General features: G+C 42.9%; 1 protein-coding gene across 1 annotated transcript; it reads right to left on the bottom strand.

Moving 5' to 3' along the window:
- Window positions 1-27,892, bottom strand: LOC115776587 (alpha-2,8-sialyltransferase 8F-like). Its single transcript, XM_030724313.1, has 7 exons — window positions 27,731-27,892; window positions 4,174-4,248; window positions 3,979-4,053; window positions 2,740-2,884; window positions 2,027-2,139; window positions 1,860-1,952; window positions 1-1,782 (listed from the first exon to the last, which is right to left on the bottom strand). The coding sequence occupies exons 1-7, from the start codon at window positions 27,829-27,831 to the stop codon at window positions 1,305-1,307; spliced, it is 1,080 nt and encodes a 359-aa protein (XP_030580173.1). The 5' UTR covers window positions 27,832-27,892; the 3' UTR covers window positions 1-1,304.
- Window positions 27,893-27,901: the final 9 nt, after the last annotated feature.

The raw sequence follows: 27,901 nt of genomic DNA, 5'->3' as shown, positions 1-27,901 counted from the left end.
AGCAATAAACGTTTTGTCCAAATTCAAACATCAGCTGATTGAGATCATCTGAGTGAATTAGATCTGTGTTTAACTTCCACTCAGTGGTGAAAGCCAGCGGGGATTTGAAAAGGATGTGCCGACAGTCGGGTGTTCCCTGCAGGTATAGCGACACAGAAACAGTCATATTTCAAACTTTTTGGCTGCTATCTTCTGCCATTGCTGAGTCTGAGTTTTGATGCGCAATGAATCATGGGAAATGGTAGACGACAAAGGATACACCGAACCCATCCTTCAAATTTGGGAAAATAAGGATGAATTCATTGACCACATTTGGAGGAGTCTTTGTCACCTCACCGTGACGTAATCGACCTACAAATGCAGCCTTCCAAGGATGCAGCCCCTGAATTTGGACACAGCTAAAGTTTTACAAGTTAAAATCAAACATAACAACAAAACACATAAACAAACATGTCAGTCAAAATATTACTAGGATCAGATTATGAAGAGCAGTTACACTCTTTAGGAGAGCTCTAAGGTCTCATTCAGCTGTAATGTACTCTGAAGGTGATTCCATGACCAAAGTGCTAAATAAGAGACACTTCTCCACCAAGTTCAGAAAAAATCCTGGGTAGCCTAAAGAGGAGCCAACTGGTGCCCAGCAAATCACAGCAGCTACTTGAAAGTATTAAGAGTTTACACAGGTAAGAAGGAACTTTATCTAAGATAGCTTTGTACATAAAATATACACCATCACACTTGTCGCCTTAAACTTAATCAAAGCCAAGAAACCAAATTATAAAGTACATAGTGATCTGTACTGCATAAGAAATTTGATATGAAACATAAAGAACTGTGATAAACTGAGCCTAAACTACGACGTGCCGAGGAGGCAGCATGTATATAGATAAAGTCACCATAATCAAGAACATTTAAGAATGTAGCCTGTTCAAGATTCTGCCTAACTGATGAATTAAACAGGCCATATTTCAATGATGAACGTTGTCATGTAACGAAGGTACTTCAGAACAATTTGAGACCAATTTTTCACAAGGCATTAGAATACAACGGCCTTACAAAGGCATCCCACTTATGCTGAAATACTTCCAGACTCCAGGTGGAACATCTAGGTAATAAACAGGGTTGAAGATCCAGTTTTTCAGTTAAAAATGTCTTGGCTGCTAGTAGGTATTTTCCATCTTTCCACTAGTCAAAAGTGATAGGTCATTTTATTCAAAAGCATATGAATTGATTTAAGTGATTGGTTTCATCTGAAGGCTACAGAGGTGACACTTTGCTTCGGTGGTGTTGTCTGTCCCTGGGAACTATTTTCCATCAGCTTTACAGTCTCCCAGGTGAAGCCTTATTACCCCTTGAGCGTGCAGCTGCAACAACTGGTCAAATTCAGCCGGCATTGAATGGAAGCCTTTATTAGCTGGTTTGTCATCATAGTAGTGGTTAGTCAGGGCGTAGAGGCCATATGGGTGACTACTGAAGGGCCAGAATCCATACAGGTGCACATTTTCACAAAATCCCAGGGCCATGCTAGCCACCATTAATCCGGTGCTGAGCCGTACTTCCTTCAGGCCCTGAGAGCGCCAGAATTGGGACAGATTCTGAAGGTACTGAGGGTTGAAGAAAACAGGCTGAAGAGGGCTTTCAAAGTCCTCTATTGCATAAACAGCCCGCTGACACACTGCAGTATGTCCACTAAAGGCGAAGGCAGGAAGGAGCAGCAAAGAGCTGCCATACTGGCGAAGACTATCTATGAATGGACGGCGACGTCCTATCAGCGAGCCATACCTGCACAAAAGAAACAGTTTATTTGAGCAACAATACATACACAATGTAGACTGACAAGGATTCATTTTCTTGCTCACTTCTGGAATAAGATGCTCGGATTTGCTGTCACAAGGTTAGTTTTGGTGCCAACATCTTTCTCATATCCATTGTCCAATGGAGGTAGGTTGCACCTGAACAACCAAACAAAGAGCAGTTAGGTGGAATTTCCGCTCTGATTTTGGTTTACGTTGGACACTTTTCTCACCTGACAACAAAGTCACCCGAATCAATCATTTTTCCACAGCCGCTGTCAGACAGGATCCCACTATTCCCAACAACTGAACAGGTGTCCCATATTTTATTTGAGAAAGGATGTTTCTGGAATAGACAGCAACACATAACCATTACAAAAACACCAAATTTACACTGTTGCTACTGTCGACTGTTCAAGAAGGAAAGAGAGAGTTACTTTTTCAGATGTTTCCTCTTCACAAGTGTTTTCTATTTACTTTTTATGCTACACAAGATCAATATTTGTTGCTTCTCTGGTTAAATAATGTTCTTCAATCATTCAGGAGATGAGAGAAATGTGTTTTATGTGACACACAGATTCACATCTTGGAGAGGTCAGTAGTTTATATGTTACTGGTTATGAATGAGGTGTATTTATTAAATATTTACCAGTGGTGCCCTTTATAAGGCAAAGTGAGGCTGTGTTTCTTAATATTTGGAAAAACTTTTAAATGGAAAAGAAACAATCAAACTGTTTCTTTCTAGAAATATGGATTTCAGAGGTTGTTGACTGAGTTCAACCACTTTACTTCATACAGTAAACCATACAAGACCGTACATGACCAGACTTATTGAGGACAAAGAGAAATAACATGAAATAATCACTGTGATAAAATAAAACATTTGAGGAACAATCAGAGAAGCAGCACATACTGTATTAGTTTCCATGAATGAAAAATAGTCTACCTTAATAAACATGTTGAACAGGTCCTGTTTCACCTCAATAGTCCTCTTCTTTTCACCATCATAAACAAGCTTCGATCCCACCGGAGTGTTGCTCTGGGTAATGATGGCTTCATCAGACCCATTGCACTTAAGTCTCAGTTCAGCTCTGGGGGAAACATGTACAAACACTTTGTTGAAACAAGGGCTGCGCGATATATATCGTCTACGATAATATTGTAACGTGTTAACGATGTACAAGCTGATGTTATCAAGTATGCCGATGACTGGGAAGAAAAAAAATGCCTCGGCTCCACGCGTTCACTACTTTATACTTTAGTATAGGCTGCTGCGCGTGTCCATTGAGAGTGCCCATACTGTGCACTAGCATAGCTGCCTAAACAACACACCTAAAGCTGGAAATGAGTGAGGAAGATAAAGGATATTAACATTCATCCATCCATTAAGTTAAAGTAGGTATGTTACAATCACTGCGTCATGAACCAGCAACGTTGTCAGAGCTCACCAGTTTGGAGCCTGGGATAATACGCTGAAGCTGCCAAAAAGTGTTTTTCTGATCACATGTGTAGTTTCTGTGATCTGTAGGGGGAATCCGCCTGGACAGCCTCTTTTTCTCTCTCTTTTTTCTCTCAGGTCTTCTGTACTGAGTGATTGCTTTTGAAAAACTGCTAAAGTTAACGTGTCAAAAACACTGATTTAACTTATATTTTTCTAGCTTCCACGTCTTTTACAAACACATTTTTTTTTAAATGTTTATTATTGTTAGCGACAAAATTACAGAAAATATTTTTGTCAATATCGCACACCCCTAAAAATAAATACATAAATATATTGCACTCCCCTAGTTGACACTGGTTGGCTGTTCACCCAACAAGATGATTCACAGTTATTAACTGATACAGATTTTTTGCTTTTTCAAATTACAAAACATCTGGATTGGCACATAATTTCTTGTTATGCCTTTGCCCATTAAAAACATGACAAAAATGCAAAAAATAAATAAATGCATTATTAAAATGGAGCATTAGCCACTTGTTCATATAAAAGCAAACAAATTACACAACAGTTTTTATTTATTCTTTAAAACATGTCAGTTTCATTTCCTGTGAGAAATGTAAACCAGCCAAGGTTCAATGAACATTTCCTCACAGGTGGATAGAGCTGAGCTACAGCAAATCTGCATAAATCTTTGTTATTTTTTGCTTGTATTTTGTAATTTGTATTTTGGCTTTGAAAATTTACCTCAATTTCATGTTATTCTCTTCCTGCTTCGTCCAGGTTTGATTGTAACGTTGTTTTATTTTGTCAATGATTTCCCTGTGACACACACATCCAGACAATCAGTACCATCATACCTGCATGGCTGACATGACATTTTGATGATGGCATAAACAAAGAGGTTGCACAGGGAAAAACTACGACATTATGTTTTCTCACTTGCAGCCTTTACAAAGCTCAGAGGGCTTTGGTGCACGTTTCCTTGCAGGGGCCGGATGGTAAGTTTTCACATGACTGGAAAAAGAAAAACAGGTGAGAAATGTCAGAAAAATGCAGATAAAAGAGATTAAATATTACAACAGCATTTCATTACTGTTATCAGTTGTTGACACTGTTCTGTTATAAAGTTGCTAAAGTTATGCTTTCAGAAACTAATTTCATCCATGCAGGACAAAAAGCGGAAAGTTTGCCCTCTTGTGCTCTTTTCAGGTATTGCAACTTGGCAACCTTTTATTAGGCCTGAGCCACCCGAAGGGTCGGCGAGGAGCCTATAGTGATTGTAAGGGGGGGGAGGTGCGAAAATGGGGGCGGTGGCATGGGATGCAGTCGCAAGTGACCCCGGACCTCATGGGGACGTGCGCTATGTTGAGACGTTTCCGAAAAAGTATATATGTGGGTGACTGGAAAAGCGCCTAATTGGAATTGGAAATGGAGTTCTCCATTGTTATTATTCCGCTGCTTCTTCTTCTTCTTTCTGAGTAAACGATCGCCAGTTTCACCAAAATTGACCAAAATCCATCCATCCATCCATCCATTTTCTTCCGCTTATCTGGGGCCGGGTCGCGGGGGCAGGAGCCTAAGCAGAGAAGCCCAAGCTTCCCTCTCCCCAGCCACCTCCTCCAGCTCATCCGGAGGGACCCCAAGGCGTTCCCAGGCCAGCCGAGATACATAATCTCTCCAGCGTGTCCTGGGTCTACCACGGGGCCTCTTCCCGGTGGGACATGCCCGGAACACCTCACCCAGGAGGCGGCCAGGAGGCATCCTAATCAGATGCCCGAGCCACCTCAACTGGCTCCTTTCGATGTGGAGGAGCAGCGGCTCTACTCTGAGCCCCTCCCGGATGGCCGCACTCCTCACCTTATCTCTAAGGGAGAGGCCAGCCACCCTTCGAAGGAAACTCATTTCTGCCGCTTGTATTCGTGATCTTATTCTTTCGGTCACTACCCAAAGCTCGTGACCATAGGTGAGGGTAGGAACGTAGATCGACCGGTAAATCGAGAGCTTCGCTTTTACGCTAAGCTCCCTCTTCACCACGACGGACCGGTGCAGCGTCCGCATCACTGCAGAAGCAGCCCCGATCCGCCTGTCGATCTCCCGTTCCCTTCTCCCATCACTCGTGAACAAGACCCCGAGATACTTAAACTCCTCCACTTGAGGCAAGAACTCGTTCCTGAGCCGGAGGTGGCACTCCACCCTTTTCCGGCTGAGGACCATGGCCTCAGACTTAGAGGTGCTGATTCTCATGCCAGCCGCTTCACACTCGGCTGCGAACCGTTCCACTGCGAGCTGGAGGCCCCCCCGTGATGAAGCCAACAGAACCGCATCATCTGCAAAAAGCAGAGATGTGACTCTGAGGCCACCAAGGAAGAAGCCTTCCGCCACCTGGCTACGCCTAGAAATTCTGTCCATAAAAATTATGAACAGAATCGGTAACAAAGGGCAGCCCTGACGGAGTCCAACACCCACAGGAAACAAATCCGACTTATTACCGGCTATACGGACCAAGATCTCACTGCAGTTGTACAAGGACTGAATGGCCCGCAACAATGGGCCAGACACCCCATACTCTCGCAGAACCTCCCAAAGAACACCCCGAGGAACACGGTCGAATGCCTTCTCCAAGTCCACAAAGCACATGTAGACTGGTTGGGCAAACTCCCACGCACACTCGAATATCCTTGAGAGGATAAAGAGCTGGTCCAGCGTTCCACGACCAGGACGAAAACCGCATTGTTCCTCCTGAATCCACAGACCAAATGGAGAAACAATGGCAATTCCTGCTATAGCGCCCCTACATAATAAAAATAAAATTTACATATGTCAAATAATTTAGTTACTCCTACAATTATGAAATTTGGTTTACACATTCTGTATATCACCCTAATCAAAAAAGTCAATCAGACCCATGCCTCATTTTGCACCCTCATTTTGCAAAACCTAACATTTCTGCATGACACACTTTATTCACGTCTTTTGAGCTGTACATTGACCACAAACATTTCCATTAAAGCCCATGATGATGTTACACTGCAGGGGGCGTGGCCATGGCGAGCTTCGATCCTTCGCCATGACATTTCGATTGCCTCTCATTCTCATATACTTTGTCCGATTACCCTCAAACTTCACAAGTGTGATAAAGACCCACTCCTGAACACATACACGACATTATTGAATGCACCTATAGCGCCCCTAGTGGAACAGGAAGTTGCTCTAATTCAAACACTCATTGTCTAATTTGCACCAAACTTAACAAGTGTGATAAGGACCCACCCCTGCACACATCCAGGTGACACTGAATGACAGTGACAGCGCCACCTACTGGAAACAGGAAGTTGCTTTATTTCAAACAGTCATTGTCCAATCGGCACCAAACTTCACAACTGTGATAAGGACCCACCCCTGCACACATCCATATGACATTGATTGACAGTGACAGCGCCACCTAGTCGAAAAAGGAAGTTGCTCTAATTTAAACACACATTGTCCAAACTGCATCAAACTTCACAAGTGTGATATGGGTCCACTCCTGAGCACATGCACGACATTATTGAATGCCAGTTGCAGCGCCACTTACTGTAAACACGTGCAGTAACAGCTCTAACTCCAGTTTTACATTCGGCAGAAGAAGCGGCTCGCTAGGTGTTTTGTGAGGCTTGCATGTGGCTCGCTGGGGGTTTGCGTGGCTCGCAGGCGGCTGGCTGGGGGTTTGCGGAGCTTGTAGGTGGCTTGCTGGGGGTTTGCGTGGCTCGCAGGCGGCTGGCTGGGGGTTTGCGGAGCTTGTAGGTGGCTTGCTGGGGGTTCGTGGGGGCTCACAGGCGGCTCGCGCAGGGTTTGGCGGGCGCACAGGCGGCTAGGGCCTTTAACGCTTGCGGCTTTAATTTTAATTGAAATGAAACTTTATTGAGCAGCAGTAACAGTGAAGCTACAGAGTAATGGTCATTAAACCTGCTGACAATGGTCTTTGGTCTCCAGAGTTATGATATGAGAAAGTTAAATCGTCTTTTCATCAGATATGCACAAATAACGGCTCAAACACTTCCTAGGTGGATGTTCACAACCATGATCAAGGAAAGTGCTGTTTTATCGTACAGTACTTAAAAATTCAACATTGGAAAAACTCAAGCAAAGTACAACAATGCACCCCTAGTCCTGCCATGTTCCTGGGGTATGACCCATTGATTTGTGTTTTGGAGTTTTTCTTTGTTCAGTTTGTCTATTTATTTCTCCCTGTGTTCTTCTGTGTTTAGTTTTCCGTGGCAGCCTCATGTCTCTCTGAGTGTCCTTCTGTGTTCCCCATGCTTCCCTGTGAGTGGTGTCAAGTCTGTTTCTGTTTCCTCATTTTCACATTTCCTGTTTGTTTGCCAGTCTCCTGTTTGGTATGTGCTGTGTTTGGTTTTGCTTCCATTATGTTATTAGTAGGGATGGCACAGTACCACTTCTGTATGTCAGATACCGATATTTTAAATTTGGATATCTGACAATACTGATATAAATCTTATCTTTTTTGTATTATTATTTTTTAAAATTGTTTTTAAATACCTGGATACATTTTACAGATGTCAACAGTCTCTCACACAACAAAATCGAAGTCTTTTAGTTCTGGACGCTAGAAAAATATTTCGTCTGCTCCACCTGAGCTCACAGTCTCTATAACGGCTCCGCTCCTTTGCAGGGACAGAGTGCACATAAACAGCTGACTGCTGCTGTTGTTGTGTTATCAGTGTTTATGTTGAACACCTGGGGGCTGTGTGAGCGTAATCTGGTAATACTTTGTATTCACAAGCATTCTCCTAAATACGTTTCTGCTGCAGGTCCATATTTAGTCACTAATCAGGGATAAACGTATAAAAAAGATCTTTACAAGGAAGGGGTTGTCATGGTCCTTATTATGTTTATTATTTTTCTTATTGTTTAGATTCTCAGTTTTAGCTTAGAGTTTAGCCTGGTCACTGCCTCCTGTTGTTCCTGTTTCATTTTGAGTTGTCTTGTATCTGTGTGTTGTGTTCAGTTTGCTTCCCCTTGTCTTGTCGGTGTAATTTGGTTCACCTGTTTACCCAGCTGTTTCCACTTGTCTTGTTACTCTTAGTATTGGGGTTTGTACCGGTGCTGGAAATACTTGAAAATGCATGAATTTTAATATTGTCCTTTCAAGGTTTGAAAAGTGCTTGAGTTTTGGATATAGTGCTTGAAAAAAAATTGATCTGATTGCATAGTTGGGTTATGAAACAGAGAAACAAAATGAGTCACGAAGTCTAAAATGAAAATTTCTCTGCCTGGGCCTGGCCTGCCCCTCTGCATGTGACCCGTCAGTCTGTTTGTGCCCTCGCCGCTCCCCTGAAGACAGAGTTGCCATTTTAATTAGTGTTCAGTTGGAAAACTGCAAATTCCAATTATGGATAAGAGGAATATGGAATTATATTGAAGTCAAAAGTCCCGCATTGAAAAAAAAAGACAATACCCACAAATGCACATAATGTCATTCCCCGAGCACAGGTATCTATTCCTCGGGAGTAAATTCAACAATGTAGAAGTCAGCAGCTGTGCGTCCATCGAGGCATCCACTCTTGTTCACTTTACACCACTGCACCATTGTGTGGTCTGCAGCGATATGGTCTCTGTTGTGGGGGATCAGTTCGAAGGCCTCATTGAATTCTCTAAAATAGGCCATCATCGATTCACAGAAAGACTGCTGATAATATTAGGCAGGAACAAGCTGTGAGTGCGGGGCAGCAGGTGTGGAAAGCAGCCAAAGTCGCCGGAGATAAATTCAACAAGTGTAAATATTGTTCCAAAAAGCTGAATCAAAAATGGATTTTATTCAGAAGGTATGTATATTAATTCGACATGTTCCTGGCCTGTTTTCATCTATGCTTTTATTTGTGCGTAATCTGGTGATTGGTGGCCGGCACTGTTGCCTAGTTTTGTGGAGGAAAACTCGCTGCTGACTGTCTCAAAAGTTGCTAAAGGACAAATCGATTTCCGGGGGACGTCTGTGTACCCCTTGGTGTTGAAGCGAGGTCCAGGCGATGCCTTAGCGTAGGAAGGGACGCAGTACAAGCGCTGTATGTGCACAAAACACAGCGACAGTTTTCAGGTTTCTGGTGTTGTGTCAAAACATATTTTATGATTTTGTTTAATGTATCATCTTTGCTTATATCAGTAAATAGACTGTGGTGCATAGGATTTATAAAGACTTATATATAAAATGAAGAAATGACTTGTTTTGCAAATATATTTGATTGTATTATTGTATCTGTATTACAATCAGTCCAGTCCTTTTTGGCTACTCTTTATATACAGTGGTGTGAAAAAGTGTTTGCCCCCTGCCTCATTTCCTGTTTTTTTGCATGTTTGTCACACTTAAGTGTTTCGGAACATCAAACCAATTTAAACAATAGTCAAGGACAACACAAGTAAACACAAAATGCAAGTTGTAAATGAAGGTGTTTATTAGTAAAGGTGAAAAAAAATCCAAACCATCATGGCCCTGTGTGAAAAAGTGATTGCCCCCCTTGTTAAAACATACTATAACTGTGGTTTTTCACACCTGAATTAAATTTCCCTAGCCACACCTAGGCCTGATTATTGCCACACCTGTTCCCAATCAAGACATCACTTAAATAGGAGCTGCCTGACACAGTAAGGTCCACCAGAAGATCCTTGAAAGCTACACATCATGCCGAGATCCAAAGAAATTCAGGAGCAATTGAGAAAGAAAGTAATTGAGATCTATCAGTCTGGAAAGGGTTATAAAGCCATTTCCAAAGCTTTGGGAATCCAGCGAACCACAGTGAGAGCCATTATCCACAAATGGCGAAGACATGGAACAGTGGTGAACCTTCCGAGGAGTGGCCGGCCGCCCAAACTTACCCCAAGGGCGCAGCGACGACTCATCCAAGAGGTCACAAAAGACCCCACAACAATGTCCAAAGAACTGCAGGCCTCACTTGCCTCAGTTAAGGTCAGCGTTCATGCCTCCACCATCAGAAAAAGACTGAGCAAAAATGGCCTGCATGGTAGAGTTCCAAGAAGAAAACCACTGCTGAGCAAAAGAAACATTAAAGCTCATCTCAATTTTTCCAAAACGCATCTTGATGATCCCCAAGACTTTTGGGACAACATTCTGTGGACCGATGAGACAAAAGTGGAACTCTTTGGAAGGTGTGTGTCCCATTACATCTGGCGTAAAAGGAACACTGCATTTCAGAAAAAGAACGTTATACCAACAGTAAAATATGGTGGTGGTAGTGTGATGGTCTGGGGCTGTTTTGCTGCGTCAGGACCTGGAAGACTTGCTGTGATAAATGGAACTATGAATTCTGCTGTCTACCAAGAGATCCTGAGGGAGAATGTCAGACCATCTGTTCGTGTACTCAAGCTTAAATGTACTTGGGTTCTGCAGCAGGACAATGATCCTAAACACACCAGCAAGTCCACCACTGAATGGCTGAAGAAAAACAAAATGAAGACTTTGGAGTGGCCTAGCCAAAGTCCTGACCTGAATCCTATTGAGATGTTGTGGTACGACCTTAAAAAGGCCGTTCATGCTCGAAAACCCTCTAATGTAACTGAATTGGGACAATTCTGCAAAGATGAATGGGCCAAAATTCCTCCAGAACGCTGTAAAAGCCTCATTGCAAGTTATCGCAGATGCTTGGTTGCAGTTGTTGCTGCTAAGGGTTGCCCAACCAGTTATTAGGTTTAGGGGGCAATCACATTTTCACACAGGGTCATGATGGTTTGGATTTTTTTTCACCTTTACTAATAAACACCTTCATTTACAACTTGCATTTTGTGTTTACTTGTGTTGTGCTTGACTATTGTTTAAATTGGTTTGATGTTCCGAAACACTTAAGTGTGACAAACATGCAAAAAAACAGGAAATGAGGCAGGGGGCAAACACTTTTTCACACCACTGTAACTGTAATGTTATATTTGTCGCAGCCCATGTGGCCAGATCTCGCAGGATAAAAGATATTTTTAATGTCAATGATAATTTTTACCCTCATTAATAAAGAATATATGAAAGTCACTTTGCCAAGAACTGTTTGCAGCTTCTGTGACAGGAGTGTTATTTCTCGCTCAAAATGAAATAATGTCATTAATTAGAGATATGTTTGACACGTTTCACAGATTTTAGACCAAAATGAATCCACAGCAATTTGAATACAACCCAATCCCTTTTTGGCACAACACCAGCATATCTCCAAAACTCTCCAAAAGTCCCTGATGACACCCCATGCTTGATATATTACAGGTCATCAAGTAATTTACAACAATATAAATACCAGCAATAATGTTTCGGCAAATACCGGAAATCACTTTTTGGCACAAGACCGGCTCCTCAGATGACAAATTGCTCCACTGCCACTGTGTACAGTGTGGCGGCATGTACATTTTGTTTACGTGTTTTAATAGATAGGAAAGAGTATATTTGATACCAAGATTTCCAGAATTTTTCAACACCAGGATGTGTTTTTAATTCATTAAAATACCAAAGAACCAGGAGAAATGAAATTTTACAAAAAAAGATAAACATTTTCTTTGTACACTTTTTTTTCTTTGGGCGGGGGGGGGGGGGTCTAAAAAAGAGTACTTTTGTAAACGTTGGAAAGTGTTGATAATTATGAATGACCCCTTAATGTGCTGGAATAGCTTGAAAATTGACCTTGAAAGTGCTTAACTAGTGCTTGAATTTGATTCTGGAAAAGGTGTATGAACCCTGTACAATATATTGTCGATGTTTCCTTAGTTCCTTGTCACATGATTAGTCGTGCATCCGCTGTGTCACATGCGTGACTAACAAGTCATGCGAAGTTTAATCACATCTCTCCCTGTCAGGTCTTGTCTGGAGAGAGTTTTTTGTTTGTCACAGCTGCATTACATGATGATGATTTACATGATTGATGGGAATGAGTGGCTCCAACTTTTTTGCAGATTAAGTTAATGAACTTACTTCTTTTATTAAGACTTACTGTTAAGTTTTACAGTGTACATGGCATGCTTACATTAGTGGAGTAGAATGTGGTGACGGTTTGAAGTGTTCCTAGGAGAGTAAACTGAACCCATTTCCTTAGTAGTACATTTGCAGATAGTAGTGGTAGTAGTAGATTTGTGAAGCAGGAACTCAGGAAACAAGCGAAGGGGGTTGGAAGATCACAAGGCTGGATTGCAACCAGAGGTTATAAAAAGGAGATAACCCCTGACAGTTGTAAAACAGAAGCAAATACACTCACCTTTTTTATGACTTTGTGTAACAGTAATAAAAGCTGGACCCAGTGGCAGAGAGGCCACCAGACTTCGTGAACTGATGTGGAGATTGTATTAGCGGTCAGGGAGACGTAGTCTGGTCTGGGGCTCTGTATTTGACTTATTCGTTTGATGGCAAATAAACACAATTGGAGATTAATCGAGCACCTCCGGCATTCTTCATCAAACAAATGCGCAAATTCTAGTTAAGGATAAAACTGGTAAAAATTGATTAAAATAAGTGCTAAAATTGGATGGTGAAATGAGGTTAAAATACACTGCTCAAAAAAATAAAGGGAACACAAACAACACAATATAACTCCAAGTAAATCAAACTTCTGTGACATCAAACTGTCCACTTAGGAAGCAACACTGATTGACAATCAATTTCACATGCTGTTGTGCAAATGGAATAGACAACAGGTGGAAATTATTGGCAATTAGCAAGACACACTCAATACACTGTAAAAAAGAATTTGTTGACTCAACTTGACTTAGTCAAATAAACTTGTTGCTTTGACTCAGTTAAGTTTTGAAAATGTGAAGCTTCAAGTGAACTACACTTAAATAAATGAGTTGATCCAACATGCTGTTTGTTGACCTTATATAAGAACTTAAGTAATTTGGAATAAAAATGATTAGTTAGTTGAACTGAAAGCATGTAATCTGAACTTGATAAACTGAGTTCAGATTACATGCTTTCAGTTCAACTAACTAATCATTTTTAGTCCAAATTAATTTATATGAAACGTTAAGTCAACAAAACACCATGTTGGATCAACTCATTTATTTAAGTGTAGTTTATTCGAAGCTTCACATTTTCAAAACTTAACTGAGTCAAAGCAACAAGTTTACTTGACTAAGTCAAGTTGAGTCAATTAATTCTTTGCTACAGTTTAAGTTTTGGAAAAGCTTATTTCAATGAGAAAACTAATACCTACAAAACTACTATAATTCGACAATGAACAAATCCATCTTAAACGTAACTATAATGCACACAAAAATATCTCAAGCTGTATTTCAGTCAAGAATTTTATTGCATTCAACAAGTGACTTGTTCAAAATTCATAAATTCAAGTCTCTCAAAGACAGTTACTCCAGAGAACACACAACCTGCAGTATGTAGTAGCAGTAGATTTATAAAGCTCTTCAGTGATTGAAGGAATTGATTATTACTGATCAGGGAAAGAAGGTTAAGAAGTCTAAAGGGGAGTATTTCTCCCACTGCATACAGCTGACAGGGGAGCAGTGGGGGTCGTATAACTGGCGGAAAGTTGGCCGAGAGGGAAAACAATTCCTTATAAGGGCATGTCCTAGGGGCATAAAAAAAGGATGCGCGAACAGACAGATTGCCGGGGTCCTTCTGGGATGAGGAAAGTGTAAATGCGGTAAGGGAATATTGTTCTGCAATCTCTAAGCATGCTTGTTTAATTCTGCATTATTTTTGGCCGCCATGTATTATGTGTGGTGATTAATAAATTTTAAGAATGAAACTGAAAGTCTGACTTTTACCTTCCTTTATCAACGAGCCTGGGAGGAAACGGGACGGAGGAATCCTGGTTTCCTAACATGATGTTGGCACCAAAGGACAACATCTCGAGTACAGTAACTTTAGGACAAGTGCAGATATATCTTCCCATCCCTGAGCGATTTATTCTTCAGAGTGGACTCCTGCAGTAAATGAGTCACTCCCATAAACAGGTGCTAAATTACCTCAAAAGTGTTCTTCAAGTCTTTTGGATATTCAAGGTTTAGAATGTTCAGCAGTCCCATCAGGTTCACTAAAGCATTGGGGGCATCACGCAGGTGACGGATGATGAGTTTTTCCTCGATTACAATGTCGACATCTTTGTAGGAAGCTGGAAGAGGTTCCCTCTCATCTTCAACCAATAAAATATTCCAGTGATCATTCCCTTGATGTCCTCCTCAGGATCTGTGGGCTTCATGAAAAACAAAACAAAGGCGTCAGTGCTTATGTAATCATTTGTCATATCACTCAGCATTCAGGGGGCACAAGTGTTACCCTGCTCACTGTGAACTAGTTTTGTTTTGTTGTCTGTTTCTGAATGATAAACTCTTACCTCACACATCTTCAGGATTCTTCCTCATGTACCCTGGTAGGCCCTGCAGCACTGCTGCCCAACTGTCTTTGATTCGATGCCTGCCAACAGAGCACACAGCTGCCATCAGAATTATATGAGCCCATCAGTCCACAAGTGATTTCAAGTACACATTTTGGTTCCACACTGTGATGCTTGAATTTTACAAAACAATATTTATTTAATAAAAAATATTTTTTATATACAAACTAATAATAAATGTAAAAGAAAAAAATTAAGGAAGCATTACATGATTAAGGCAAGTAGAACAGAGATGGGACTTAGTGACATTATATCTACCTTTTTAGTATTTAGGTTCGCCCTCTCTCCTAATTCCCATCCCCTTCACTTCTTTCATTTCCATCTTTCCTCCTCCTCTCTCTCATCCTCCTGCCTTATCCCTATTGATACATTCTCCTTCTTCAGCTGCTTCGTTTAGTGGTCACCACAGTGGATCACCTGCCTCCATCCCACCCTATCCCGAGCATCCTCCTCTGCCATGCCAACCCTCTTCATGTCCGCCTTCCATGAATCTTCTGAGGTCTTCCTCTTTTTCTCCTGTCTTGCAGCTCCATCTTCAGCTTCCTTTGTCCAGTATATCCACTATCCCTTCTCTGCATATGTCCAAACCATCTCAGCCTTGCCTCTCTAATCTTGTCTCTAATCTGCTCAGTTTAAGCAGTTTGGAGACTAAGTTGTTTACCTCTGATGTCACTATTTCTGATCCTCTACATCCTGGTCACTCCCAATGGAGAGGTGAACATTTTCAACCCAGCCACCTCCACCCACCATCTCCAAACCATTCATCACAGCAGGTCTCACTACCGTCTTATAAACCTTCTCTTTACTCTTCTACTGGCTTTCTACTGTTGTGCTCAATTTCTGCATGAATCCATCCTGCTGCTCAACAACTCTTTCCCATACCTTCATGGTATGGCTCTTCAGCTTTATCTGTAGCTGCTACAGCTCTGCATAAGACAACCCCAGCTGATACTGTATAGAATTCTCATTCTTGCTGATCTACATGTTTGATTTGGCAAAGATTTTACACCGGATATTCTTCCTGATGCAATCCTCCCCATTTATCTGGGCTTGTGACAAACACTGAGTATACTGGCAAGTCTCTAGTCTCTATTGCACTGAAACAATTTCAAAGTAAAGAAATGTACTCACATCCTTGTGAAGACGTTCCAGTATTGGTGTAATTTCTTTATCCCCCTCATTTGACCTGAACCACTGAATAGACGGCTGTCCAGATGCTCATAGAATGAACTGAGGTCCATCAGCCTTGTGAATTACATGAGGACCTATATGAAGAGGTGACATTACATAATTTTAGTACAATATTTTCATTTTAGTCCATGTTAGGTGACATTACAGTAAGCTGTCTAGCAAACATTCAAAAAATGCATAATTAACAAATAGTCCTCACCCAGTCAAAGTACTCTAAATACAACACATGCATGATCACTGCATTCCACAGTCTGTATTGAAGTATAAAATCATTTTTCACTAAGAAAAAAAAAAAGAATTGTTTTCCAGGTTTTAATGTATTTAGATATGGAGACACTTCAGTTTGTTAGAAACTACACTGAATGACAAGTGATAACACTGCAAAAACAGAAGCAAAAATAATAATGTTCACTGAATTTAATGATGATTTTACTGTAGCAAAATTGATATGAATGAATAGAAAAATCAAATACATTAAAATTTAACAATACCTTTTGCTTCTGTGTGTTGACTGCAGCTTGGCTTCTAAAAAATTGCAACTGCACAAAGAAAGAGATGATCAAACTATCTGTAACACTGTAACACTTTGATAACTTAATACACAAACTTTAGCTAATGCATTATTTTTTTACATTGAAACAACTAAATAATTATCACCTTCTTTGAACCAGTAATCAGTGCTGCTATAATTTGATTTTTATAAATTACTATCACAGCTGATTGTCATGCCTTATGAAATATGATAGAATGATGTGTGTATTTTATTATATACTATATAACGTATACTTTGTGTCACAAAATGACTTAATGAGAAACAAAGTAATTACATTACACATATTAGTACTCCGGCAGCACGGTGGCGCAGTGGTTAGCGCTGCTGCCTCACAGTTAGAATACCATCTGGAAGGCCTGGGTTCGATTCCACCTTGGCCCAGGCCTCTCCCTCTCTCTGTGTGGAGTTTGCATGTTCTCCCCGTGCTTGCGTGGGTTTCCTCCGGGTACTCCGGTTTCCTCCCACATTCCAAAGACATGCACTTACTGGGGTTAGGTTAATTGGCTATTCTAAATTGCCCATAGGTGTGAATGTGAGTGTGAAAGGTTGTTCGTCTTTCTGTGTTGGCCCTGTGACGGGCTGGCGACCTGTTCAGGGTGTACCCTGCCTCTCGCCCTATGACAGCTGGGATAGGCTCCAGCCCCCCCGCGACCCTGACCAGGATAAGCGGAAGCGAATGGATGGATGGATGGATGGATATTAGTACTCCTAATTAATATCAATAATAATATAATTGTTTATGAAAACTGAAACCATCAATTCACCAATTATTAACCGTGGTTATATACAGTATCACCCAATTTCTGTATCTCACTTAACTGAATTTAAGTTTCAAAGCCATGATGGAGAAAACCAAAGTCCTCCTCCTGCCGCTGACAGCAGACAGGAGGAGGACTTTGGTTGATGATGATGATGGTGGTGGCTCCATTCTAAAAGACATGCAGCAACCTTTACAGCATGCACACTTATATAACTTTAACATCACATTACAGAACCTCAGACAGTCATCAGTAGAGACAGGCGTGTGCATGTGTGCGCGTTCTCGTCAAATCACCGACAGCCGTTTTTGTTTGTTCAGTACAAAATGCAGAAACCCTTTCTGCAGAGGGAGTGGGAGCAGCAACGGTTTGTGCGTTCATCCGAGACAGCTAAATATCAAGAAGGGAAAATTTATAATAACGACTATATCCACTCACCAAAACTAACCGCAGATTTAATCAAATTTGACGTTAAGTACACAGGTTTTGCCAGCTAGCTAACCAGCGAGCAAACTTGTACTGCCTAAAGCCACAACGAACATGAAATATGCATTAAAAGTTGTGGTGACTGACTGAGACAGAGTATGGATGTTTGATGCTTTGGAATAAAAAAAAACTAGAAATACTTACTTGATAATAACGTACAGTCCACTTCTTAACCAACATGGCTGCCAGGTTCTTCACTAAATTTCAAATGTGACCCGCGACTGTGAGCATCATGTGACCATGACGTCATATTAAGGGCGCATGCGTATTACATAAAATACGAATCCTAATGCGATTTCTTTAGTTAACTGACCAGATTATTTTGAGTTTTTAAGTATTTTTTCAAGTTGAAGTTGTTGTAACTCATCTTAGTTAGTTGTAATGGGCAATTAGTTCACTCAACATAATTACATGAGTCCAGCTGACTAAAACCCCAAATCCCTTTTTACAGTGTAAAGGAGTGGTTCTGCAGGTGGGGTCCACAGACCACTTCTCAGTACCTATGCTTTCTGGCTGATGTTTTGGTCACTTTTGAATGTTGGTGGTGCTTTCACACTCGTGGTAGCATGAGACAGACTCTACAACCCACACAAGTGGCTCAGGTAGTGCAGCTCATCCAGGATGGCACATCAATGCGAGCTGTGGCAAGAAGGTTTGCTGTGTCTGTCAGCGTAGTGTCCAGAGGCTGGAGGTGCTACCAGGAGACAGGCCAGTACACCAGGAGACGTGGAGGAGGCCGTAGGAGGGCAACAACCCAGCAGCAGGACCGCTACCTCCGCCTTTGTGCAAGGAGGAACAGGAGGAGCACTGCCAGAGCCCTGCAAAATGACCTCCAGCAGGCCACAAATGTGCATGTGTCTGCACAAACGGTTAGAAACCGACTCCATGAGGATGGTATGAGGGCCCGACGTCCACAGATGGGGGTTGTGCTCACAGCCCAACACCGTGCAGGACGCTTGGCATTTGCCAGAGAACACCAGGATTAGCAAATTCTCCACTGGTGCCCTGTGCTCTTCACAGATGAAAGCAGGTTCACACAGAGCACATGTGACAGACGTGACAGAGTCTGGAGACGCCGTGGAGAGCGATCTGCTGCCTGCAACATCCTTCAGCATGACCAGTTTGGCAGTGGGTCAGTAATGGTGTGGGGTGGCATTTCTTTGGAGGGCTGCACAGCCCTCCATGTGCTCACCAGAGGTAGCATGACTGCCATTAGATGAGATCCTCAGACCCCTTGTGAGACCATATGCTGGTGCGGTTGGCCCTGGGTTCCTCCTAATGCAGGACAATGCTAGACCTCATGTGGCTGGAGTGAGTCAGCAGTTCCTGCAAGATGAAGGCATTGAAGCTATGGACTGGCCCGCCCGTTCCCCAGACCTGAATCCGATTGAGCACATCTGGGACATCATGTCTCGCTCCATCCACCAACGTCACGTTGCACCACAGATTACAGTTGGTTAATAAATTTGATTTGCATTGATGATTTTTGTGTGATGTTGTTGTCAGCACATTCAACTTTGTACAGAACAAAGTATTCAATGAGAATATATCATTCAGATCTAGGATGTGTTATTTGAGTGTTCCCTTTATTTTTTTGAGCAGTGTAATTAGACATAATTAGAAAGTGATGTCATAAGTTGTGGGAGGAATTAAATTCGTCAGGTAAGGTGAGCACGAGGTAGGAGAGCGAGAGCGTAGTGCAGGAATGTGTTTTATTACATTAGAGCCCTGTTTTGACCCCATGCCACTGTTACGGCCACATCCTTCACCGCAGGGGCGGTTCATTAGCTTGCATAATAGTTTTAAGTTGTCAATGGTTCCTTAGCACCTGGTTGATGAGGAAACAAGGTTGGTGTTCTGTTACACGATTAACGGAATACGTTAGTGCATGATGTATTGAGTTCAGTTTTGTACTGTCGCTTTAAGAGAGCTACGGAGCTTCCGGTCATGTGACCTAACTCAGGAAGTGAGAGCATGGCTACGGAAGAAACATGGAGTTGTGATACCACATGTAAGAGTATCGCGTAACATCTGCCTTTCATCTTAGGCGTGGTGATTGCATCTTGGGTATGTACGCTTTACACTAAGACAACTTTATTTTGAGATGTGTATTTTTTGGAACGAGTGTTATTTTGTTGACGGTAACGGGAAATCGGATCGGAACGGCTTAGCGCCGGAGCACATTGTTCAGTGTGTCAACAAGCTATGATAACTGTTTAAACTTGTTAGTTGATAAAGTTAACATATCTTCTAGACTGAAGAGGTTATAGATACAGTGATGTTAAGATATGCAGTTCATGTAATTGTGTATATTTCTGTTGTGCTTACGTACGTTCAGAGAAATTAGTATATAACTGTTTTGTGTTTTCATGTGTTTTAGTTTCACACTTTTCTGAGTCTTCAATAAACCTGTGGACAAGCTGACAACGTCTTCAGAGTCTTGAAGTAGAAAAGAGTTTATCTGTCTGTCCAGAGATATATACAGCACATGTATTGAGGACAGAACAGTGAAACCAAGGCTTTCTAGCGGACAAGACCGCGCAGTGTTACTTACCTGGTCACATGTGGCATGTGAATAGTCATCACGGAAGCAGTAAAGTGGAGCTACAACGCTAACCTACGCCATGGCAGAAAAAGCTTCATCGTTAAAGACACGCTCTCAAGTGTCAGCTGCAACATCAGTATCCAGAGCATCTTCTACTGGCTCAGCGGCAGCCAAGGCCAGAGCAAGAGCGGAGGCCGCTAAGACACGCCTTACCTTTCTAGAAGAGGAAGTAAGCTTAAAACTGGAGAAAGCTAAGCTAGAAGCAAGCATAGAAATGCTGAGTCATAAAAAAGAAGCTGCTGCAGCCATTGCAGAGGCAGAAGCACTTGAAGCAGCTGTCAATGGAGCAAGTGAGAAACACAGCTGCAAACTGAATCTCGACTCCTCTCCCTTGGAAGCCACGGAATGCACAAGACAATATGTGGTCGACCAGGCTAAAGTCAAAGGTTCAGAACTTTCACAGGATTCTGAACAGCTAGGCGAGGACATTTCTCCTGTAAAGGCAGAGCCAAGCACAGGCTTCAGCGCCTCACACCTCAAGCCAAAAGCAAAACCGTTCGTGCCAGGGCGAAACGGTGCAGTTCACTCTACTTTACAGCAGCCCTACGCTTATGAAGATAAGTACAGCCCGGCATCACGTAAAGTCAAGTTTGATAGAGATTTTGTCTCCCCCATGCAGCGCCCGAGTTTGACATCGTACCCAGTATCTCCTGACGTCAACGACGGTGGCATAAACACGAACGACTTTGTGAGGTACTTAGCGCGTCGTGAGCTAGTGGCTACAGGCTTATTGCAGTTCAACGATAGGCCACAGAATTACAGAGCGTGGAAACGGTCCTTTCTCACCGTGACTGCAGGTCTGACCCTCTCGCCAAGTGAGGAAATGGATCTACTGCTCAGGTGGCTTGGTAAGGAGTCTGCAGAGCACGTGGAGCAGATCAGAGCAATTCATATTAACCACCCAGCAGCAGGGCTTGCTATGACATGGGACAGACTCGATCAAATATATGGATCACCAGAAGCGATAGAGGACGCCCTGTTCAGGCGTATTGACTCCTTCCCTAAAATCACAAGCCGGGATTACTCAAAACTGACAAGGTTAAGTGATTTGCTAATGGAACTCGAGGCAGCAAAAGCAGATGGAGACTTACCTGGTCTTGCCTTCCTCGACACAGCAAGAGGGGTCAACCCGATTGTTCAAAAACTCCCATTTCATCTGCAGGAAAAGTGGGCTTCAGTTGGTGCATGTTACAAGCAGCAAAATCATGTTTCTTATCCACCCTTTGTGTGCTTTGTAGAGTTCATCGGTCAGGAAGCGAGGATAAGGAATGACCCAAGCTTTAAATTCACCTCTTACACAGACATTCTCCCAAAGACAGAGAAGTCAGTCTGGAAACAAAACAAATACAGTGAGGTCTCCGTCCACAAAACTGAGACGTCTTTCAAAACGGCGACAGAGACTGGTGAGCCTCCAACAAACTCAGAAAACATAGAGAAACAGTGTCCTATCCACAGGAAGCCACACCCCTTAAGTAAATGTCGTGCATTCAGAGAAAAGACCATGGAGGAGCGTAAAACATTTCTGAGACAGAAGAAAGTCTGCTTCAAATGCTGCGCTTCATCCACACACATCGCCAGAAACTGTAAAACTAAAGTCCAGTGTGCAGAATGTAAGAGTGACAGGCATAACTCAGCACTTCACCCCGGACCTGCTCCATGGACTAGAGAGGAAGCCTCGCCTCAAGAGAACGGCGGGGAGGAGGACAACCTTTCGGAATCGCAAGTCACGAGCAAATGCACTAAGGTTTGTGGTGAAAATCTATCAGGTAGATCTTGCTCTAAGATCTGTCTTGTGAATGTGTACCCCGCCGGCCGGCGAGAAAAGGCAGTGAAGCTGTATGCAATATTGGATGAACAGAGCAACCGCTCGCTGGCTCGCTCTCAGTTTTTCGATCTGTTTAACAACTAAGGCCCAAGTGCTCCTTACGTGTTGAGGACATGTGCGGGAGAAAAGGAGACTATGGGAAGACGGGCCAGTGGCTTTGAAGTGGAATCACTAGATGGAACAGTGAGGATCCCACTACCAAGTCTCATTGAATGTAATGACATTCCTAACAACCGGGATGAAATACCAACCCCCAGCGCAGCTGTTCATCACCCACACCTGAAATCAGTAGCCCATCTCATCCCAGACATTGACTCACAGGCTCAAATTATTCTCCTTTTGGGCAGAGACATTATCAGAGTCCATAAGGTCCGCAAGCAGGTGAATGGCTCGCACAACCAACCCTATGCTCAGAAGTTGGATCTTGGGTGGGTTATTGTTGGTAATGTGTGTCTTGGAAGAGTTCACAGACCACCTACAGTCAGGGCGTTCTATACACACACCACAGAGTTGGAACGTCCTACCCTCTTTGATCCATGTCCTAATGTGTTCCACACTAAGGAGAAATACAGTGACATTCAGGTCCTCAAACATCCGCCAGCATCACCTGAAGAAGGCAGTCCTTGTGACACAGGTCACCTGGGACGCACAGTGTTTGAGCGCAGCAAGGATGACAACCAAGTGGCTCCCTCAGTCCAGGACATTGCATTCATAAGGATAATGGATGAAGGATTAACAAGGGACCCAGACGGTAGTTGGATCGCTCCGTTGCCCTTTAAATCGCCACGCCAACGTCTCCCTGGCAACAGGCCCCAGGCACTAAAACGTCTTATGTCGCTTAAACGCAACCTCGACAGGAAACCCGAAATGAGGGATCACTTTCTCAGGTTCATGGAGCAGATGTTTGAAAATGGTCATGCGGAGTTAGCTCCTCCTCTCGGCAAGGATGAAGAACGTTGGTATCTGCCAATATTTGGCGTCTACCACCCAAGAAAACCAGACAAAATCCGGGTGGTGTTCGATTCAAGTGCCCCATACGATGGTGTGTCGCTCAACGACACCCTATTAACGGGACCTGACTTGAACAACACACTGCTTGGTGTCCTGATTCGTTTCAGAAGAGAAGCGATTGCGTTCACAGCAGACGTAGAACAGATGTTCTATTGTTTCCTGGTAAGGGAAGAAGACAGGAACTTCCTGCGGTTCCTTTGGTTCCAGGGCAACGATCTTAGCAAAGACGTTGTAGAATATCGCATGAGAGTACACGTGTTTGGGAACAGCCCATCACCCTCTGTGGCTATTCATTGCCTGCACCAGTCAGTCCAGCTCAGCGACTTCCATGTGGACCCAGATGTCAAGCACTTTGTGATGCGAGACTTTTATGTGGATGATGGCTTGACGTCGTTGCCCACAGTTGAGGAGGCTGTTAGCTTGTTGAGAAGGACACGAGACACTCTCTCAAAGTCAAACCTGAGACTCCACAAGATCGCAGCGAACAATAGAAAGGTCATGGAGGCTTTTCCGCAGAGCGATCATTCAAGCGACTTTAAAGATCTTAACCTGGATGCAGACGTGCTACCGACACAACACAGTCTGGGTATCAAGTGGGACCTCCAAACCGACTATTTCCTCTTCACTGTCTCAGAGGAGGTTAAGCCATACACTCGACGGGGTGTCTTGTCCACCATCAACAGCCTCTATGATCCTTTAGGATTCGCAGCGCCAGTCACAATACAAGGCAAAGCTATCCTCAGGGAGCTTACAGCGGAGAACGGGGATTGGGATGCTCCATTGCCTCAAGAGATGGAAGGAGTTTGGACATCATGGAGAGCCTCTTTGACAGAGCTATCTAAACTTTCAGTTCCGAGGCCCTACACCCCAACATCAACCTCCGGTGCTGTGAGAAGAGAGTTATGTGTGTTTTGTGATGCTTCAATTAAGGCCATCGCAGCAGTCGCGTACTTGAAGGTCACAGATTCAGCTGGGAACAACTTCGTGGGATTTGTAATGGGGAAAGCAAAACTAGCACCCCGACCAGAGCACACGATCCCTAGGTTAGAGCTGTGTGCAGCAGTACTTGCTGTGGAGCTAGCAGAACTCATCTCAACAGAACTGGACCTAAAGCTTGATGCAGTGACTTACTACTCAGACAGCAAGGTAGTCTTGGGATATATACATAACGAGACTAGACGTTTCTACGTCTACGTGAGCAACAGGGTACTTCGTATCCGGAGATCTTCCAGCCCAGACCAGTGGTGTTATGTGTCGACGGACAAAAACCCGGCAGACCATGCAACACGCTTTGTCCCAGCAAGCCGTTTGACGGACACAAACTGGTTAACCGGGCCACCATTCTTGACCTCAGGAAAAACAAACAAGTCTGGAAATGCTTTTGGTCTGGTTGATCCTACTTCAGACCCAGACATTCGACCTCTTGTGTCTACCCTGAGTACTGCAACTTCAGCCAACCAACTTGGGTCTCAAAGGTTTGCCAAGTTCTCCAGTTGGAAGGCAGTAACTCGAGCTATTACTCGTCTTGTACACATAGTCAGAGCCTTCAACACCGCAGGGAAGGCGAAGGGCTCTTGTAAGGGCTGGCATTACTGCAACTCAGAGTTTACAGCAGACGAGTCGGAACAAGCGCTGACAATCATCATCCGAGCCACACAAGAGGAAGAGTATGAGCAAGAAATCAAATGCATCCAGAGGCAGGAGGAAATTAACAAAAGCAATCCTATTAGGAAACTGAGTCCTTATATCGACGACCATGGTCTTCTGAGAGTCGGAGGACGTCTCGACCATTCAAGCCTTGATCAAAATGAAAGGAATCCGTTGATCATACCTGGCAAACATCACGTTGCTACGCTGCTCATCAGACACTATCATAAACAGACTGAACACCAAGGGCGGTTGTTTACAGAAGGTGCTGTCCGCGCAGCTGGCTATTGGATAGTTGGCGGGAGAAGGAAAGTGAGCAGCATCGTCTACTCTTGTGTCACCTGTAGACGACTAAGAGCTCCAACTTGCATTCAGAAAATGGCTAGTCTGCCATCAGATCGTCTTTCAACAGACCCACCTTTTACAAATGTAGGTTTGGATGTGTTTGGTCCATGGGTCGTTGCCTCACGGCGTATTAGGGGAGGTCTCTCATGCAGCAAGCGATGGGCGGTGATCTTCACATGCGTGAGTGTAAGGGCAGTTCACATAGAGGTCATCGAGACTCTGGACACCTCTAGTTTCATCAACGCCCTGAGACGCTTCCTCGCTGTGCGGGGACCTGTGAAACACATTCGGTCTGACCGCGGCACAAACTTCGTCCGTGCCTGTAAAGACTTGAAGATTCCTTCGAACATTGACGGGACGAAGGTGAAGACTTACCTGTCAAATCAAGGTTGTTCGTGGACCTTCAATCCACCACACGCATCCCATTTTGGTGGTACATGGGAAAGGATGATAGGTCTTGCTCGAAGGATTCTGGATTCCATGTTCTTTCAACTCAAAGACAAACTCACTCATGAAGTGTTGGTGACCTTCATGGCGGAGGTCACAGCTATTATAAATTCCAGACCTCTCATTCCTGTGGGAACAGATCCTGATGATCGGTTCATACTTACGCCAACTGCTCTTCTAACGCAGAAGGTTAGCGGTGTTCCAGTTCCTGCAGGAGAATTTGGAGAGTCGGACCTCTACAAACGTCAGTGGCGTCAAGTGCAACACTTGTCCAACACCTTTTGGGACAGGTGGCGGAAGCAGTTCCTACCAACTCTACAGCCTCGCAAGAAGTGGCATTCCACTCATCCGGATATCACACAAGGAAGTGTTGTTCTTCTCAAGAACGTGCAAGCACCGAGAAATGAGTGGCCCCTTGGACTGGTAACCAAGACTTTTCCGAGTAAGGACGGAAGAGTACGCCAGGTGGAAGTGAAAACCATGAAACCTGGTGGAAACGCGTTCTTTCTTAGACCTATTTCAGAGACAGTTCTTCTTTTTTCTCCTGATGTTTAGATGTTTGTATTAGTTAAGATGATAACTGTTTGGGTGACGTGTAACCACGTCAGGCGGGGAGTGTTCTGTTACACGATTAACGGAATACGTTAGTGCATGATGTATTGAGTTCAGTTTTGTACTGTCGCTTTAAGAGAGCTACGGAGCTTCCGGTCATGTGACCTAACTCAGGAAGTGAGAGCATGGCTACGGAAGAAACATGGAGTTGTGATACCACATGTAAGAGTATCGCGTAACATCTGCCTTTCATCTTAGGCGTGGTGATTGCATCTTGGGTATGTACGCTTTACACTAAGACAACTTTATTTTGAGATGTGTATTTTTTGGAACGAGTGTTATTTTGTTGACGGTAACGGGAAATCGGATCGGAACGGCTTAGCGCCGGAGCACATTGTTCAGTGTGTCAACAAGCTATGATAACTGTTTAAACTTGTTAGTTGATAAAGTTAACATATCTTCTAGACTGAAGAGGTTATAGATACAGTGATGTTAAGATATGCAGTTCATGTAATTGTGTATATTTCTGTTGTGCTTACGTACGTTAAGAGAAATTAGTATATAACTGTTTTGTGTTTTCATGTGTTTTAGTTTCACACTTTTCTGAGTCTTCAATAAACCTGTGGACAAGCTGACAACGTCTTCAGAGTCTTGAAGTAGAAAAGAGTTTATCTGTCTGTCCAGAGATATATACAGCACATGTATTGAGGACAGAACAGTTGGTATTTGCATTTTGTTGTGTGAAAACGTATTTAGTTATATTTCATGAAGCATACAGGTTGTTATTAAGTGTTGCAATTACGTTCGCATCCAGTAGAGGGTGCTCATGTAAATTAGTCATGCTAAGGGTCACAAGCTTCGGTGTTATGGGTTATGTAAAGTCATATAATGTTTGAACATGGCATATCTTGTTTTAATTTCATGGTGCAGGAAATAATAGAAAATGATGTTAAAAGGTTGTAATAATTTAAGGCAAAGGAAAAGGTTAAAGGCAACATACTGTTTGAGTTATTAATGTATATTTATTCTGTATATTTTGTAGCTTTTACGTGTGTTCACGTGCAAGGCATTGCAAATAAAAGGATCATGAACCATCAGTTGGAGAGACCATCTTTTCAACCGGGATGCTACAGTGTGCACTAAGCTTATTACACTAAACTACTTCAGTATTTATTTAATATTTGGGGAAAATAACAAAGCTGTGCTTATTACTACTTTGTATCTAGCACAACATCAGGGCTTTTTAAAGCTTCAGGTACGAGCAGCCTGGCCTTGTTGTAGAGACAAAACACATTTGAATGCGTATTGTACAGTATTGTACAGTATTGTACAGTATACTTGAAGAATGTGGGCAGTTATTTTTACTGAAAGTGTCTAAACGTTAAGAAAAAATGAAATGCTGCTGAATAATTATTAGAAGTTTGGACACACGGTTGTTTTTCAGTGTGTGTGAAAAGTTTGATTTTATGACTCACTGCTGTAAACTGAACTACCCAACAGTACACTTCTTCAAAAACATCATAACAGAAATAATGAACAAATGTTTAACTTGTGATGCTTGAGCTTCACGTTCATAAATCTGTACTTCATTTCACAGGGTGGTCCTGCTACTCATACATGCTGATCATCATATTTCTTGGAGCCTTAGTTTTTGCTCCATAGGAACAAAGTTAGTTATGCACTCACTTGTAGTCCGACGTGTACCAGATGAACATGGTCATCAGACTCCCCAGACAGAGGAGAATGATCATGAACGAGAAGAAAAACTTCAGGAGCTGCCCCCTCATACCTCTCCCCTCCTGGTAGTCTCACCCTTTTCTCTCTCTCCCCCTCCTTGTCCTGCTTTTACTTTTCACA

The sequence above is a fragment of the Archocentrus centrarchus genome, unplaced genomic scaffold, assembly GCF_007364275.1.
Source record: "Archocentrus centrarchus isolate MPI-CPG fArcCen1 unplaced genomic scaffold, fArcCen1 scaffold_33_ctg1, whole genome shotgun sequence".
In the NCBI taxonomy this organism is placed as follows: Eukaryota; Metazoa; Chordata; class Actinopteri; order Cichliformes; family Cichlidae; genus Archocentrus; species Archocentrus centrarchus.
Note: the sequence above shows the minus strand (reverse complement) of the source record. Positions and strands in the feature narration are given on the sequence as shown.

Coding starts and splice junctions, on each gene's coding strand:
- LOC115776587 (XM_030724313.1), bottom strand. CDS start 27,831: ATGAGGGGGCAGCTCCTGAAGTTTTTCTTCTCGTTCATGATCATTCTC. Junction 4,249..27,730: donor TGGTACACGTCGGACTACAA/GTGAGTGCATAA, acceptor TTCTTTTTCCAG/TCATGTGAAAACTTACCATC. Junction 4,054..4,173: donor GAGCTTTGTAAAGGCTGCAA/GTGAGAAAACAT, acceptor TGTGTGTCACAG/GGAAATCATTGACAAAATAA.